Source organism: Lissotriton helveticus, chromosome 2_2, assembly GCF_964261635.1.
Source record: "Lissotriton helveticus chromosome 2_2, aLisHel1.1, whole genome shotgun sequence".
In the NCBI taxonomy this organism is placed as follows: Eukaryota; Metazoa; Chordata; class Amphibia; order Caudata; family Salamandridae; genus Lissotriton; species Lissotriton helveticus.
The window spans coordinates 188,215,323-188,231,586 of NC_136060.1; the positions used below are offsets into that span (position 1 = coordinate 188,215,323).

At 48.7% G+C, this 16,264-nt stretch overlaps 1 protein-coding gene across 1 annotated transcript in view; it reads left to right on the forward strand.

Moving 5' to 3' along the window:
- Positions 1-16,264, forward strand: part of RFC1 (replication factor C subunit 1) — a 711,111-nt gene that overhangs the window by 677,535 nt on the left and 17,312 nt on the right. Inside the window, exon 24 of the mRNA XM_078678327.1 lies at positions 6,133-6,321. Within this exon, the coding sequence (XP_078534453.1) occupies positions 6,133-6,321 (189 nt within the window). The remainder of the gene's footprint in view (positions 1-6,132; positions 6,322-16,264) is intronic.

Here is a 16,264-nt window from a genome sequence, read left to right on the forward strand (position 1 = left end):
AGTTAAGCAAAAGCTCCAAGCCAGAGCGGACAATCCCGGCAGTGCTATCAGTATTTTGTGTATTTGAGTCCTACTCCAGGTATCGTATGAACTGGGATAAGTCTGTTCTCTACTAGCTGGAGACAGTGATAGCCTCAGAACACTGGCAGGTGACCTCTGGCTGAGCAAGACTGGCTTTAGTTACCTGGGCATAAAGCTCACAATGAATAAGGAGCACTTCCCAAGCTGATGTAGAAAGGTGGCGAAAACGTACTCTAACGGTAATGGGCCTGTACAAAATGATCACCCTGCCCAAACTGCTTTATGTACCATAGAACTGCCCATATCCTATCCCTAAACACTACTTTGGTAGGTCAGATACAGAGCTCCGCACTTTGCTCTCCTAGAGTGGCTCTCCGTATGTTGTACAGGTTAATTTATAATGGAGGCCTGGTGCACTGCCAGATGTGCAAGCATATCAATGGACTACCCAGTTACACATCAATGGGGACATAGCTCACAAGACAAGCCAACATACCGGGTAGAGAGGGCGGTAAAGGGAGTGAAGACCCACATTTACTACAAATACGGGAAACAAGACAGGCTCGTCCTACCGGAACCAACATGGATGACTCAGAGGGCCTGGGAAGAGACTACCAGCGACCTGGGGTGGAGGGGCAGACTTACTCTAGCCACCGCCCTGTGGAAAGACATCTCTTTTGCCGAAGTGGAAAAACTCACTGGCTTTTGCAGCCGGGATCAAATTGGTATAGAGACAGTGGGGGACCCGTTGAAGGGGGAGATCTCAAGACGTTCGAGGGCACTCCAACAAGAATACGCATTAGCCCCTAATCAGAGGTTCTGATATATGCAACTCTCTCATGGCCTGAGGCCAGAAGGGATACTAGGCGAAGAGCTTCTGGACACCAGTCCACTGGAGAGCTGTGTCCTGGGTAGCAAGATTACCCATAGGGCTGTATAATTTTCAGTAATACCCCGGAAAAGATGGGAGTCCGATGTAGGAGCCCTAGAGAATAGTAATAGGTGATGCACCCCACGGAGGTGCCATTCAGGCCAGACTGATTGAATTGAACATCCTACACTGGGTCTAATATAGCAGATCCCGCTTATATAAAATGGAGAGGGCTCATAGCCCAGTATACATTTGGTGCATTTGGTATAGTATAGGACTGCTCAGACATACACCCTTACTGGGAGGAGGTTGCCACTGAGGTAGAGGCAGGTTTGGAAGTGTACCTCCCCAGGACACCCCAATTGTTGATCCTAGGCATACTCAATGATGTTGATATTTTTCACGCTGGGGTTGGTTGTGCGAAAGAGAGACATGGCCAAATTGTGGGGAAGGGACCAGAACCGTACTAAAGGTGAGTGGAGGACTGGATTGAATAGATGCATAGAGGCGGAGAGAATAGTGTACGTAAGCCACGTGTGTCCAGGAAGTATAAAAAGATCTGTGGTAGGTGGAGATCATAACATGGATTTCTGGAGGACACAAATGTCGAGGCAAAAGAAAAGGACTCATCATCAGGGCCTGCTGAGCAAGAGGACAAGGAGTTGAAATGCCTGGGAATGGAGAAGCAGAGTTCCATTAAGTGGAATAGCTGCATGAGGGGAGGTGGGAAGATCCAGAGAAGTGAGATGGTACGAGGGTAGAGATTGAGTGCTATGCAGGGTTGCAATGTTAAATGTTACCATAATGTTATGGAAATAAAATCCAATTAAATATTTATTGAAAAAATAATGGGGCGCTAAAAGACTGCGATGAAGACTATGGATAGATTTTATTTGTTGCTGTACTGTTGACTTGTGCATGGCTGTAAATCAATAAATTGTCTTTAAGAAAGATTTTAAAAAAAAAGGTCCAACAGTGCAGTACAACTTTTGGTGAAAATGGCATAAACATCCAGGCCCTTTGACACCCTGCCATTATCCCACCTAAATCATTCTTGAAAAAAAAACCTCCATTGACCTTGAAAAAGCAATATTCTTCGGCAATTGACTTGCCATCAAAGTCTTTAGGCAGTGCCCTGCCATTGCTCAGCAATATCCCTTCAAGGAACACATCAACGGCAACAATTCCAACACCACCCTCATTGATGAGGACTTTGAAAGCAACCACACCGACGACTGCAACAATTGTATCGTCCACAGTCCTGTTGATGACGTCCTCTGATAGCAGCATCCATTTGCATTCACCTTTGAAGGTCTCTGCTCAGTTGTCAGTACATAACTTGGATTCTAAACTGGTGGCCAACGTCAATGATCAAAAACAAGCTTCTGTTCTGATAGATACATCTGCCTTGTGGATTCCTCACCTTGTGAATATCCCCCTTGCGTCAGCAACGTTCGGAATTTTTCTTTGTAGCACGCCGGCGTGGACGACGTCATAGGAACGCGGCATCTCGCGCGACTCCCTCTGACGTCACCGACCCCTTATTAGGCATAAGTCGGCGTGATGACATCAGTTCCCTTTTTTCCGCGTCATCGACGCTAACGGTTTCAGGGTTCTTCTGTAGTTACAGATAGAGACTTTGTTTCTTTTTGTCTGTTACTGTTTCTGTTCTTCGTCGAGGATGTCGTCGAAGAAAACGGGATTCAAACAGTGTGGCTCGTGTGCCAGGATGATGTCAATTACTGATCCACACGAGGATTGTTTATGGTGTTTGGGATCGGATCACGACGTCAAGGGCTGTCGATCCTGTTCAAAAATGAATCTGAAGGCTCTACGTGAACGGGAAGCAACACTTTTATTAGCCAAAATTAAAAGTAAAGAAGCTGATAGATCTTCGAGATCAAGATCAAGACACTCGAGATCAAGACCGAAGTCAAGATGGAAGTCCCGATCGAGGTCGAGGGCCAGATCGGAGTCGGCGTCGAAATCCGCTTCTGGGCATGCTTCGGGTTCCTCGAAGAAAAGACATAAGAGGAAGAAGCATAGTTCTCGCCATCATTCGGGGTCTTCGGACTCGAAGAAGAAATCTTCTCGAAAGCATCACAAGGACTTTGTGTCTCCGTCTCCTGTTGGTGGTACCACTCCGGTAAGATCTCGAGAGCATACACCGGAACCGGAGCTGGATCCAAATCCGGTTTCGGGTCAGTCTTCGGAACATGAGGACGTAGTGGAGGTTCCTCAATCTCCAATTCCGGTGGATGAACCAAAAAATCAAAAGGATCAAGAGGAGCCGAATCCAGTACAGCCTCCTACGAATCCAATGGGTTCTTATCCTTCTTTTCCTGGTCCTGGTCAAGATCCATCGCATTTCCTAAATGCTATGTATGGAGTATATGCGAGGGCAATGTACCCCACTGGAGCACCTACGGGTCCTATGGGTCCTTTGTCTTTCAACTGGGTGTCCCCCAAGCTTATGCACCGGCGCCTTTTATGCCGACTCCATATCCTTCTTGGATCGGTTCAGCGCCACCGAGGTCATCGACTCCGCCGACTCCGGAGCGACCTCGGAATTCGGATCGAGGCTCGACGCCGGTTCCTGTTTCTCTACCTCCTGTTGTTCCGGCTCCTCAGTCGACGCCGGCTCCGACTCCATCGGAGTCGTTACCGGATCCGTCGACGTCGATCCGTATAGAGTGGTCGAGACCTAGAACCCAACGTCTACTGGAGGAGAAAGAGTATGTGGAACCTGAAGTGGAGGAAGGTGAACTTCAGGAATATGATGATTGTTTTGAGGATCTTCATTCTGCTAGCAGTCTTGAACTTTCTCCGGGATGGGGATTACCTGTGGTTTCAGATGCACCCTCCAAAGATGTGGTACCATACCATATGGTAATTAGAAAAGCTGCTGATTTACTGAACTTAACTTTACCGACAGTTGAGTTCAAACCTAATATCCTCACAGAAGTCTTGCATTCGCCTTCTTCTATCATTGAGCCTACTCTACCTTTCACTGAAGCTCTGACCGAACCAATTCTGGAAGTTTGGAAAAAGCCTTTGTCTGCACCTGCAGTATCTAGATCGGTGGCAAGACGTTGTAGGGTGGCTCCTGGAGATCCTGAGTTCTTGTCATCTCACCCTTCGCCCGAGAGTCAGGTAGTTCAGGCTGCTTGTGCAAATAGATCAGCTGGCTCCTTTCCTCAAGTTCCTGGAGATAAAGACTCCAAAAAGTTGGATCAGGCCGCTAAGAAGGTTTTCTCCTCAGGTAGCATGGCCTTAAAATCAACAAATGCTACTTGTTTGCTTGGCTGATATGTGCATGCCTTATGTGTGCTGCTATTACATACTACACAGATTTATGCATTTGGATTGTGGTGCCCCTCTTGCCTGCATGAGGATTAAAAAACAATTTCTGTTTGTTCGACATGGTCCAAGTATCCTGTTGGTGACTCCGAGCACAATGGTGGGAGCATAAAATCCCCCTTTACTCTTCGCTTTTCACGTATGGCTTACAGTGCTCAAACTGCTTAGAAAGTTCACCACCACTTGCACTCCAAGACTCCTTTGTGCGGAATCACCAAGCTTATCATTTGAAAGTCTTCGATATGCTGTGCTCCATGGTCACAGGCAGGTATAAGGAGCATCCACGATCTGATGTTCAGAAGAGCAGCAGTGCTTCTTGTATGGTTTTAAGGAACAGCCCAGAAAGACAACTAAGTCCATCCCTATCCTAGATTATATCTGGAAACAAGGACTCTAACTCATGCAGACACCAGCCATGGTTCAGTAATACCGCACCTTGAAAAGAAATACTTAGCACCCTAGTCTGCACCGTTGTGTATAACCGGACATCATGAGCTGGATTCCATTATTGTAGCTCAGGGGCAGTCAAAAATCATGTAACGCTGTCCTTCGGATAGACATGGGAGGCGTGTTGATAAATTAGGCCTCAAAATCAGGTCCATGGCCGTGACCTGTACCAAAGCAGCAAATACCTACGCCATCGTAGTCGCTAGTACTTTCAAATGTGCAACGGTGTTTTGCCTCTAACCCTGAAGACCGGAAAGAAGGTTAACACTATTGTGATCGAAGAGGTTAACATATCAGCTTCCAACATAGATGCAGCATTGGACGTCTCAAATGCTGGTTTTGGTCAGCTTGCCAGAGCGGCCATACTGAGACAAGTTTGGCTCAGGTCCATGTCCTTCCACCCTGAGGTGTGTCATGCTTTGAAAACACAAACGCTGTTACACACAAGAGAATTTCATGGCATCGTGAACTCTGGCCTAATAACAGGAGATAATCGGCTGCGCTACCAAATGTGCAGAATGTGGCCTTCGTCTTGCACGCATCTCCAGCAGTGGGAACTGGGGCAGAGCTGAAGCGGTGCAAGCTCTGCACCATTCAATTCAAGACATTAATTAGTTTAAATAAACGAAACAGTTTAAGCACCTCTCCCTCATTCCCTCTCCATTGCCATTCAACACCATAGCCCAACCGTCAACCAAGAAATTCCTGGACAGCTGCTCTTGCCAGCACAGAGGCAGTAACCCAACTGTAGGTGCCAAGTGCAGGTGTTCTCTAATAGACCCATAGAGCCCTGATACCTCCTCCCTGAACCGTTCCTCTGCCTTCAATTTGACATGGATCACATTGCGCCACTTCCCAGCATGCGAGAATACAGCCTTTTGAGTTTCTAGATCCTGCCTGGAGCTTGAGGAGATTAGCAAGGTGAGGGATCTGCGGTTAGAACACGTATCAACCAGAAAGAACTTTACCAAAGGTAAGTAACTTGTTCATTTACCCTGTCCTTTTCATGTAAACCTTTTGTGTGCCATTTATGATGTGTAGCTTTTTGTTGGTATGAGCGCTGCACCTTTTCTATATGATGAAGCATTCAAAACCCCCTCTTTTCTCAGTCTATATTTTCCTGATGCACTTACGTTTTAATGCTTTAATTTGTGTACTTTATCAAACTACAGTAGTGAATTTATAAATTGGATGCCTTTCTTAGAATCCTGATTTCTCTGCTAGAACGTAATTAGATTTAGCTTGATCCAGGCCAAGTACTAACACAAGATTTTAGGAAACACTTTACATACACTTGATTTGTAAAATTTGTAAGTGAATGATACCATATATTGAAAAAAAGTGATTTCCAGTTTCATAATTCAAACAACTGCCTTGTTTGGATACATTGTTTTTGTTGCATGAGGCTAACGTGCTTTCTCATCTCCTCTTAGGTCAAAGCAGCATTCACCCGGGGCTACAACAAAGAAGCCCACATGACTCCTTATTCACTCCAGGTGGTGAAAGCATCGAAACGGGGCACAGCATCTCTGCCAGATGCTGAGATGAATGAAGACCCAGCCTTAGAAGACTCTCTGAATGAAGAAAAGGATGACGATATTGAGACTGATGCAATGATTAAGGTACTTTTTTTTATCAAAGTCTGATGGTAGCTTTCGCATTTTATCTTCACTTTACAACGTTGGTGGTATTCCTGATATCCCTAGGATAAAAACTCTTGGTTCAGGGATGCATGAAGCTCTGTTGATTATTGAATGTTTGTAGTGCCTGGTACCAGAAATATCTCTGGTTCTTTTGAGAGGATGATAAATGAGTAGTATGCTGGTGAAATTCAGATTCAAAGGGGAAACTCAAATGATGAGCTTCCACACCTTGTGGACGGATTTAGCCAAACATTGTAATGTCCTAGAAAATTAATTTTCATAGGCAGCTCCCAAGAGATGCCCGCTGGGACAAGTTTTGTTTGCCATGACCACAGATCCACTAGCAGGCAAAATTAAACTAGTAAATAGAGCCAGGCGTCAAACAAGGTCAGCATAAACTGAAATGGGTTGTGGATATTACTAAATAGAAAATGCCTTTGACTGCCATCAAGGAACTAATAATAGTTTAACCTAATAACTTTGCAAGACCGCATGCTTTAAGATCAATTCCACATAGTTCTGTCCAGTGCTTAATTTGTGCCAGGGTGAAGAGTGGGCCCATCTGCACCAGTCAGCAGCCGAAAAAGGTGAGGCCGGTCCTCCCCTCTTTGTTTAATTTTCCTACATAGCTTGGAAGTTAATGTTTTCATGTACATGGGTAAAAAGGAAAATTGTGAGCAGCTTTGCTGCAGGCCACACAAATGCCACTATTGGTTCTTTTTTGGTGTGGGTTGCACAGGTCCTATCTAAGGAAATTGAGCTAACTGAAAGGAGACTCTGGAAGAGGTAAGGGAGGGACCCACTTACACCTGCCCGCTGTGATGTCTCCTGGGAGCCAACGCTTCTATGGACTGTTCGGCTGTCTACTTGCCCAGAGAGTACGGACAATGCTTGTAATTAACCCTTGAACCCCCCCATTAAGAAGAAAGGAAGAACAGAGCGAAGGAAGGATTTGCCCGGTCATAAAGAGACAGTCTGGTTACTACTGTAACATCTAATCTTGATGAAATCTGTAATAGGTTTGTAAATATACCAAAAATTCACCTTAAACCCTTACTAGTTCATCTTGACAGTATAGAGCCAAGATTGGCTAAACTGTCTGAACATAGTATTGTTAGCCCGCCCACTGATGCATCCCCAGCCTTGCCTCTAGTTCCTAGTAACCCTGAGGATGCTTGTAATATGTGCAATTATGTTAATTCTGTACATCCTATTGATCATTGTTACCTTGTTACTAGGGGTATGGTTTCCTTGTCTACAGTGGCTCAGAGTGGTCATTCATTGTCTGTCCCTATATTCATGCTCAGTGTTCTTTCCCACTCTTTCGCTAGTTCCCATAAAGGGAGCTTAGTCTGTCCAGCCAGGGCATAGAATGCACGTGGAGCATACACATATTATTGGCCCCAAGTTCTTAGGTAGGCGTCCAGGGATTCCTGGCAGCGAAATTCAGGTATTAAATCTGCCTCCTTCTGTATACCCTTACGTTTTAATTTTGGGCACAGTTCCTAGACTCAAGTCGGTTCAGGCAGAGTCCACTGTTCAGCCGATCCTTAAGGTCCTTCATTAGGTAACTAAGTACATGGGTTTTGATCCTTCCCTATCTTCACAAATCCTCATGGCTAGAACGGTCGCCTGGATCGGGCCATCTCTGAGGTAATTTCCTGGTGATCGCATAGTTATTTGTTTCAAAGATCTGAATATTGTCGGTCTCCTAACCCGACCTAAGCTTTCTTTCTCAGGGTCTTCCTCTATATCTGTCTTACCGCTGGGGTACTTCTTTAAGCCTTACTACCCTAGGTTGCCTCTTTCTTGCCAGCCTCTGTTCCCGTCATGGGGCACAATTCTGTGTATTGTACTTCCAGTTTTTCTGCAGTTGTTCTCATCAACAAATTTACACCCCTGGAAGGATGGAGTGGTGTGATTGACTGGAAGTATTTCTGATGCGGAGTCTGTTAACTACAGGACATGTCTGCAGACAAATGAGAAAATGGCCTTTATTAATGGAGTCTCTCCCAGAACAACAGGGAGTAAGTCCGTAGGCACTAGCTTTGTAGATTTGCCATCCCACGCCAAAGCTATGGTGCCCTTGCCCATTCATTATTCTGTTCCCTGCAGTAGATCTAGGTGAAATCTGCGCGAGTTTACTTTTTTTCTGGAATATTGCAGGGATTAAAAGTACTATGGTTAGGAAAGATTGGCACTCTTTGGTGGAGCAATCTTATTTAGTTATTTTACAGGAAACATAAGCCATAACTCCAGTATTTCTTATTGGCTACTCTGGCTTCTTTACCCCTGCTAGCCCCTCCTCTTCAAGACGTCCTAAGAGTGGTCTGCTTATTTGGGCTAAGCTTGGAGTAAAGGTTAAATCTGAAAGAAACACGTAGTGATAGATTCCTTACCTTAGAATTATCCCCAGGCGTCAGCCTGGACCCGGAAAGTTTTCGCCAGCAGTAACCCTGCAACATCGGAAGGTGGCGTCGTGCGGCTCTGCGTCCGCCGTAGGCCTTGTGATCGCCGGTATGACGCTGCGGCAGCTACTTAGACGCCGCCCTTGCGCGTTGACATCAGTTCTTTCTTTTTCCGCGCCAGCAAGCGCAGATCAGGAAAGAGCCCGTACCCCCATTCACTTTTTGACTGAGTTTTTCGAGGCCTTTTGCCCCATTTCTTCTGAGTCGATCGACTCCTAGTGTCGTAGGAATGCCCTTTTTTTAAGAACTGCGGGGACTGTCACCGCATGATGTCAGTGACGGACCCTCACCGCGTGTGTCTCTACTGCCTGGGGTGCGACCACGACATCCCAAGTTGTGCCCCGATTGCCGGGCCATGGTGCCGAAGACTTTCCCAGGATACTTGTTTCCGGTCCAGGGAAGACATGGCTTGGCAGTTCGGGCTGGACTGTTCCCATGAGGCACAGGGTCAGACTGATTTGCATATGGCCATGTCTAAACTGGCGTGGTGGAGTGAGCTAAAGAATGGTGATGGATTAAACCCAGATCAGTTGACTGGGGGTGAGTGTTTTGATTTGCTCAAACGCTCCGTCCATCATCCCCTTTGGTATTGCTTTGTTCGCCCTATGTTGGCAGGGTATGCCCAGACGTGGGTCCCTTGCTCACTTTGCCACTGGATTCAAGATAGCCTGGCTGATGAGGGTTAGGAACCTGAAACCGGTCCCAGGATGCTTGTTTCCGGTCCAGGGAAGACATGGCTTGGCAGTTCGAGCTGGACTGTTCCCATGAGGCACAGGGTCAGACTGATTTGCATATGGCCATGTCTGAACTGGGGTGGTGGAGTGAGCTAAAGAATGGTGATGGATTAAACCCAGATCAGTTGACTGGGGGTGAGTGTTTGATTTGCTCAAACACTCCGTCCATCATCCCCTTTGGTATCGCGAAGACTTTGCGGGAGCGGTTCCGAATGTTGCTGGAAGTCGTCAGTTGGTTCCGCGCTGCTCAAGGTCCCGGTCCCATGGGAAGTCGAGGGACCGGTCGCGGGGCTGTCACCATAGTTCCATAGCACCATACCATAGAATCACAGTACATCCTTCACTCATCCCAATCTGGTTTCAGAGCTGGCTTTTCCACAAAAACTGCGCTTCTTGGGGTCACGGAAAGACTGCGTCATCATCTGGACGCTGGTGACACTGTGGCCCTTATATTGCTTGATTTAAGGGTAGCTTCTCACACCGTGTTAGTGGAAAGCTTAAGATCTTTAGGCATCTGCGGCTCAGCCCTCGATAGGGTCATCTCTTTTCTTGCCAATCGAACTTTCCACGTTTTCTCTCCCACTGCTAGTTCTGCTACCCTTCTCTCACCTTATCGGGTACATCAGGGCTCCATCCTTAGCCCTCTACTATTCAATCTGTACGTCAGACCTTTGGCTAATGTTGCAGAGGATGCTGGTTTGTCCCTGTTCTCTTACGCGGACGACTCCCGCTGAGACTCCAGCTGAGACTTCCCTCCTCCATTTGGGCTTGGGTAAAATTGCCTCATGCATACAGGCCAACTACCTTAAGCTCAACGGAGTGAAGACCAAGGTTCTGGTCTTAGGAAAAAACAAGGATCTCTAGGGGCTCCAACATTGGCCTAGTGAGATGAGCGCAATTCCTCAGCCTTCCCGCCAAGTCCGCAACTTCAGTCTGTTAAGGTAGCCGCCGTATGCTTCACCATCTTAAGTGGCTAAAAAAGATCATTTGGATGCTGCCGGAGCCTGCCCAGAAAACTGTAGTCCAGGCGCTCATCACCTCTAGACTGGACTATTGTAACATTCTGTACCTGGGAGCCAATAAGGCGGTGGCTCGCAGGCTACAGATGGTTCTGAACTCGGCTGCAAGACTACTTTGCTTGGTTCCTAGAGATATCTCTGCTTCCGGTCACCTGCGTGACCTGCATTGGCTCAAGGTGGAGAACCCTATCAAGTTAAAAGCCCTGAGCTACATGTTCAAAATCAAAACAGGTGTGGCCCCTAAGTATCTGCAGTCTCTGGTCTGCCCCTATGTGCCTTCTCACTGCCTTCGCTCGTCTACTCAAGGGAAATTTACTTTGCCTAGAGTCAAACTATCTCAGATGGGCAGGCGATCGTTTGCACCCCTCGGTCCTTCCCTAGGGAACTCACTTCCCACCTTAATTCAGAATGAAACGGCGTTTTTTCAATTACGCAAATCCTTAAAAACCTGGCTTTTCAACCAATAATCTCTAAGCTGCTACCTATTACTAGGACTAGCCGGCGCCAGGAAACCCTTTTTGGGTAGCTGTTGTGCCTTACAAATTTAATTAATAATAATAATAGTTTGTTTGGATCTAAGTCGAGGAAGCGTAGTCGCTCTTCGACTTCCCGTCACGCGACGCAGCTGAGGGTGCGGGTGGTGCCACCCCTGCGACTCCGGCAGAGCTTGCGATGACGCTGCCGGCCTACCCACCTTATCCGGGTCCGTCGGTGACGCCTGCTCAGGTGCAAAAGTTTCTTGCTGCCACGGCCCGACTCTTTTGGCCGTCTGGCCTTGCCGGTGCGCCTTTAGGCCCCGCGGGCCCGACTGGGGGTCCTGCCCTTCCGGTGGCTTTGGCCCCGGCGCTGCAGGACCACCCTGGATCCGGGCTCGGATCCCGGGGAACACCGATTGACCTTATAACACCTCCACCGGTGTCGACCCCACCTCTGGCACCACCTCTGACGTTGTCCGGTGCGACCGCCGACCCCGGTTTCAGCCCCGAACTGGACGTGGCGCCAGATCGGTATCGCTCGACGCCGATTCCAATGGGGCCTTACTACCCCTACGTCTGTCCTATGTCTGTATACCAGGATTTTCATCCTGTTATACAGACATTGGAGGAAGGGGAGGACTGGAAGGGGTCTGGACCCTCTCACACAACAGTGTGACTATGATCCGGACACGGCAGAGGATTTGGGGGATGCCAGCGGTCTCGACACCTCACTACTTTCTGGTCCTCAAGAAGGACAAGGGCATGTGTCCTATCTTGGATCCCAGGAACGTCAACCGCTTCCTCCAGAAGTTAAAGATGTTGACGTTAGCTCAGGTCTTGTCTGCCCTCGACCCTGGAGATTGGATGGTAGCGTTGGACTTGCAGGACGCATATTTCCACATCCCCGTCCTGCTGGCTCACTGACGTTACCTGCGGTTCACAGTAGGCCATGAGCACTTTCAGTTTACCGTGCTCCCCTTCGGCCTTACTAGTGCCCCTCGGGTGTTTTTTTGTTTTTTTTTAATTATAACTTTATTTATCATTTTCAGGAGCATCACACATATACCATCAGCAGTGGATAATAAAACACACCAGATTACAGTACAGGTCATTTTGGACTCCCAGTTCCCGGCGCAAAAGCAAACACAAAGTCTATAAAAGGCAAAGGGGAATGGTGACATCATCAATCGGCAAACATAACCCTCCAATAGCCCCAGACTCTATATCGTTCCCATCCGACATGTGCAGTCGACATACCATGACCGTGCAGTATTTCCCACAGCCACATACGCTAGCCCACTCCCTCGGGGTACAGGTGATTGTCCAATTGCTCCTGACGTTCTGCTGCGAGCTTAGCAATGTATGTGCGGTATGGACCCCAAATGTCCAGGGGTCTAGAAGATGTAGGGATGGTGGAGGAATATTCCTCACAGTTCACCTTGCAGGAGGCCAAACTCTTTAACCAGGACTTCACCATCGGGCTCCTCGGGGAACCCCAAAGCAAGGCTACTTCCCGTTTGGCCAGCAAAAAACCTAATGTGGCAAGTCTCCGAACTGCAAGAGGGAAGTTCGTTACGAAGCCTAACAAAGCAATTTCGGGCGTCTGGGTCAGCGGGATACCCAATATTTTACCAAATGTGGTGTGCACCTGTAGCCAGTAGCCCCTCAGTCTGGGGCAGGTCCATGAGAGATGCGCAAAATCAGCACCTGCAGTTTTAAATTTCGGGCAATCAGGGGAGCGTGTGGGGTCTATCCTGTGGGCCAAAGCAGGGGTGTGGTACAGGCGCCTCAGAAACTTAAAATGGATGAGTTTGTGTTGTGTGTTTAATGATACTTTCTTGGTCACTGCACAGCACTGCGCCCACTCTACATCTGAGATCTGTTTCCCTAAGTCTGCTTCCCATGCCAGGTGGACCCTCGCATCTGCAGCGGGAGTGGCAGCTATGCTGAGTCTGTAGATCATAGCAACCATGTGCGCCCCCGATGAGTGTTGTATGACCGTGGTTAGAGGGGGGGCCTCCTCCGGTGCCAGCGGGAAGGTGGGGAATGTTGCTCGTAGTAAGGAGCGCATCCGAGACAGCACAAATGAGTCCATAAAAGTGCGGTCTTGGAGGCGGGGGTCTTCCGTCAAACTGAAGGCATGGCCATCTGGGAACAGGTCACCCACTGTGTTGAGGCCGAATTTGGAGAGGGTAGTGCGTACCACCATTTCGCCGGTGATTGGAAGCCAGTGTGCATTAGGGAGGGGGAGGTGCGGGGAGTACAGGATATCTAGTTTCAATAATCTCCTGAGTTTCTCCCACGCCCAACATGTGGATGATACCGTTTGGATGTCTTGGGGGTCGCGCGGGACACCCTTCGGGAGCAACGTGGCCAATGGGTGGGGTAAAACCAGGTCTGCCTCGGGCCTTAGGAAAAGGATGCGCGCATCTGGGTGGAACCATGGGTATGCGAAGGAGCACTGGGCCGCCAAAAAATACAGATAAAAATCGGGTACCCCCAGGCCTCCTCTCTCGTAGGGCAGGGTCAGCACATGCCACGCAGCTCGAGGGGATTTGTTGCCCCAGATCAACCGCAGTAGGAGCTTTCGCAGCTGTGTAAAAAATATTTTTGTGAGAGGTACTGGGATGTTATTAAATAAATACAGAAACCGGGGTAGCACCACCATTTTTACTATAGCAATGCGCCCCATCATAGAGAGCGGCAGCCGGAGCCATTTATCAATGTTATCTTCTAAAAAGTCTAGTGCCCTGCCATAGTTGAGGCGAATGATGTCCACTGTATTAAGGTGAACGTGTATGCCCAAATATTTCACCGAGTCGTCACACCATTCCAAAGGGTATTCGCAGTCCCAAGGGAAGGTGGCAGGGGTCAACGGAAAAATGAGGGATTTGCGCCAATTCACGCGTAACCCGGAGTAGGTGCCAAACCGCGTAATTTCTTCTAAAAGCGGTGCTAGGTTGTCGGCAGGTGTGCGGACATAGAGAATTAGATCGTCCGCATATAGGGATGCCAGCAAAGGGCCGGTGCGAAATTGTAGGCCCCGAAAACTATGCTTTTCTTGGAAGTGTCGTACTAGGGGGTCCATCGCCAATATGAATAGTAAGGGGGATAATGGACACCCTTGTCTCGTGCCCCTGGACAGGGAGAATGTCTCCGTGATGGTGCCATTCAGGCGTATTCGAGCCGTGGGCTTGGTGTACAGCAATGCCACGGTAGAGACGAAACACTCCGGCATGCCCATACGTCTCATTACCGATAGGAAAAAGGGCCATTCTAAGGAGTCAAACGCTTTTTCAGCATCTAGGAGTATTGCGGCTGCCGGTATGTTGGGGTCTACGCGATGGAGTATCGCGAATAAGGTACGTAAATTCAGCGAGGTGGATCGATGGGGGACGAACCCCGACTGCGCGGGGGATATGATATATTCCATTAAAAGAGCCAATCAAGTGGCCACTATTTTTGCTAAGATTTTATAGTCTGTATTTAACAGCGAGAGGGGCCTATAGGAGCCACAAAGGGTTGGGTCTTTGCCGGGTTTCGGGAGCAAAATGATCACCGCCTCCCGGAATGTGGGGGGCAAGATACCCGTCTCCAACGCTTCGGCATAGACTTCTAGGAGTTCCGGCACCAGTTCCTCCTTGAAAGCCTTGTAAAAATCGGCCGAAAAGCAGTCGAGGCCTGGAGCAGCTGAGCCTCGTAGAGCGTCTATGGCTTCCACCACCGAGTCAGCAGTGATTGGGTGTGCAAGGAAATCCTGCATATATCGCTCTAAAAAGACCAGTGCAACTTCGTCGAGGTAAGAGCCCTGGGCCCGTAGGTCGGTAGCAGCAGCTGAGGAGTAGAGGGAAGTGTAATAGGACAGGAATGTGTGGGATATTTCGGGGGTAGTGTGCAGTGTCCTCCCCTCCGGTGATGTTATTTCCGTTATGTAGTGCGCCTGCCTCGGAGGGCGGATTAGGTGTGCCAGCAATCTCCCGGGTCTGTCTCCCTCCCCATACTGACGCGCTGAGTATTGCTTGGCTAGGAAATGTAGCTCCCTGTCAGCCGCTTCGCGAAACTCTAGCAGCAGGGAAAGGCGCCGCGCATCTAGCGTTTCGGAGGAGTTACGCAGCTGTTCAGTTTCTGCAAGTCGGATATCATTCTCTATGCGTGTTAGGGTGGATCTAATGGAACGAAGGACACCCACATGAGTGGCGATGGATACTCCCCTGATAGTGGCCGTAAACCCTTCCCACAAGGTTGCATGTGTGTCGACCGATCCCGTGTTCAGTTCAAAATAATCAACAATGGCGGTGCGGATTGTTTCGGTGAAGACTGTGTCTGACAGGGCTTTACCGGGAAATCTCCATTGTCGTTCAGAGCCGCCAGGCCGTGGAAAGACTAGTTGTAGCGCCACCGGTGAGTGGTCTGACAGTGTGCGTGGCAGTGTAGTGTGGGATGACACCCAAGACGCCACCCCGGGTGAGAGTAGCCAGTAGTCTAGTCGTGTCCATGTGTTGTGGTAGCCAGAATGGTGTGTGTATTCCGGGGACTTCCCATGTAGTCTGGCCTCTATATCTATGAGGGAGTAGTCATTACATATGTCCACCAGGACTGGTCTGGAGTGTTTCTTGGGGTCGGCAGCAGTCGAGGTGCCGTCACGTGCGGGGTTAAGGAGCAAATTAAAATCACCCCCGGCAAGTACGTGGCCCGTGACTGTCGTGGTCAGTTTCGTCTGGAGCTCCTGAAAGAAGACAGGGGAATCAGTATTGGGGCCGTACACATTTACCAGTGTGATCGTTTGATGCAAGAGGGAGCCCGTCACCAGTAGGTACCGGCCCTCCGGGTCTACTACTGTGGAGTGTGGTATGAAGTGTAGTCTTTTATGTACCAAGATGGCCACCCCTCTGGAGTATCTGCTAAAATCTGAGAAAAAGCGGTGTGAACCCCAACTCCTAGCCAGGAGCCGGGACCCCGTTGGATTTAAATGGGTTTCTTGGAGAAACACAATGTCCACTGCGTGCCTGCCTAGATAATTGAGGACTTGCCTACACTTCCTCGTGTCATTTAGTCCCCTTACGTTCCACGTCATCAGGGTAATCAGAGTCGAGTCAGTCTGCCTGGGCCGTCCAACCATGATCGTCGGGATCTTTATATCTGATCCAAGGTGTGTCAGGGTGTGCTGTAGTGTGCGATGGACTGTGGTGTGTGTTCGCAATCTGAATGCAGAATAACTTCAAACC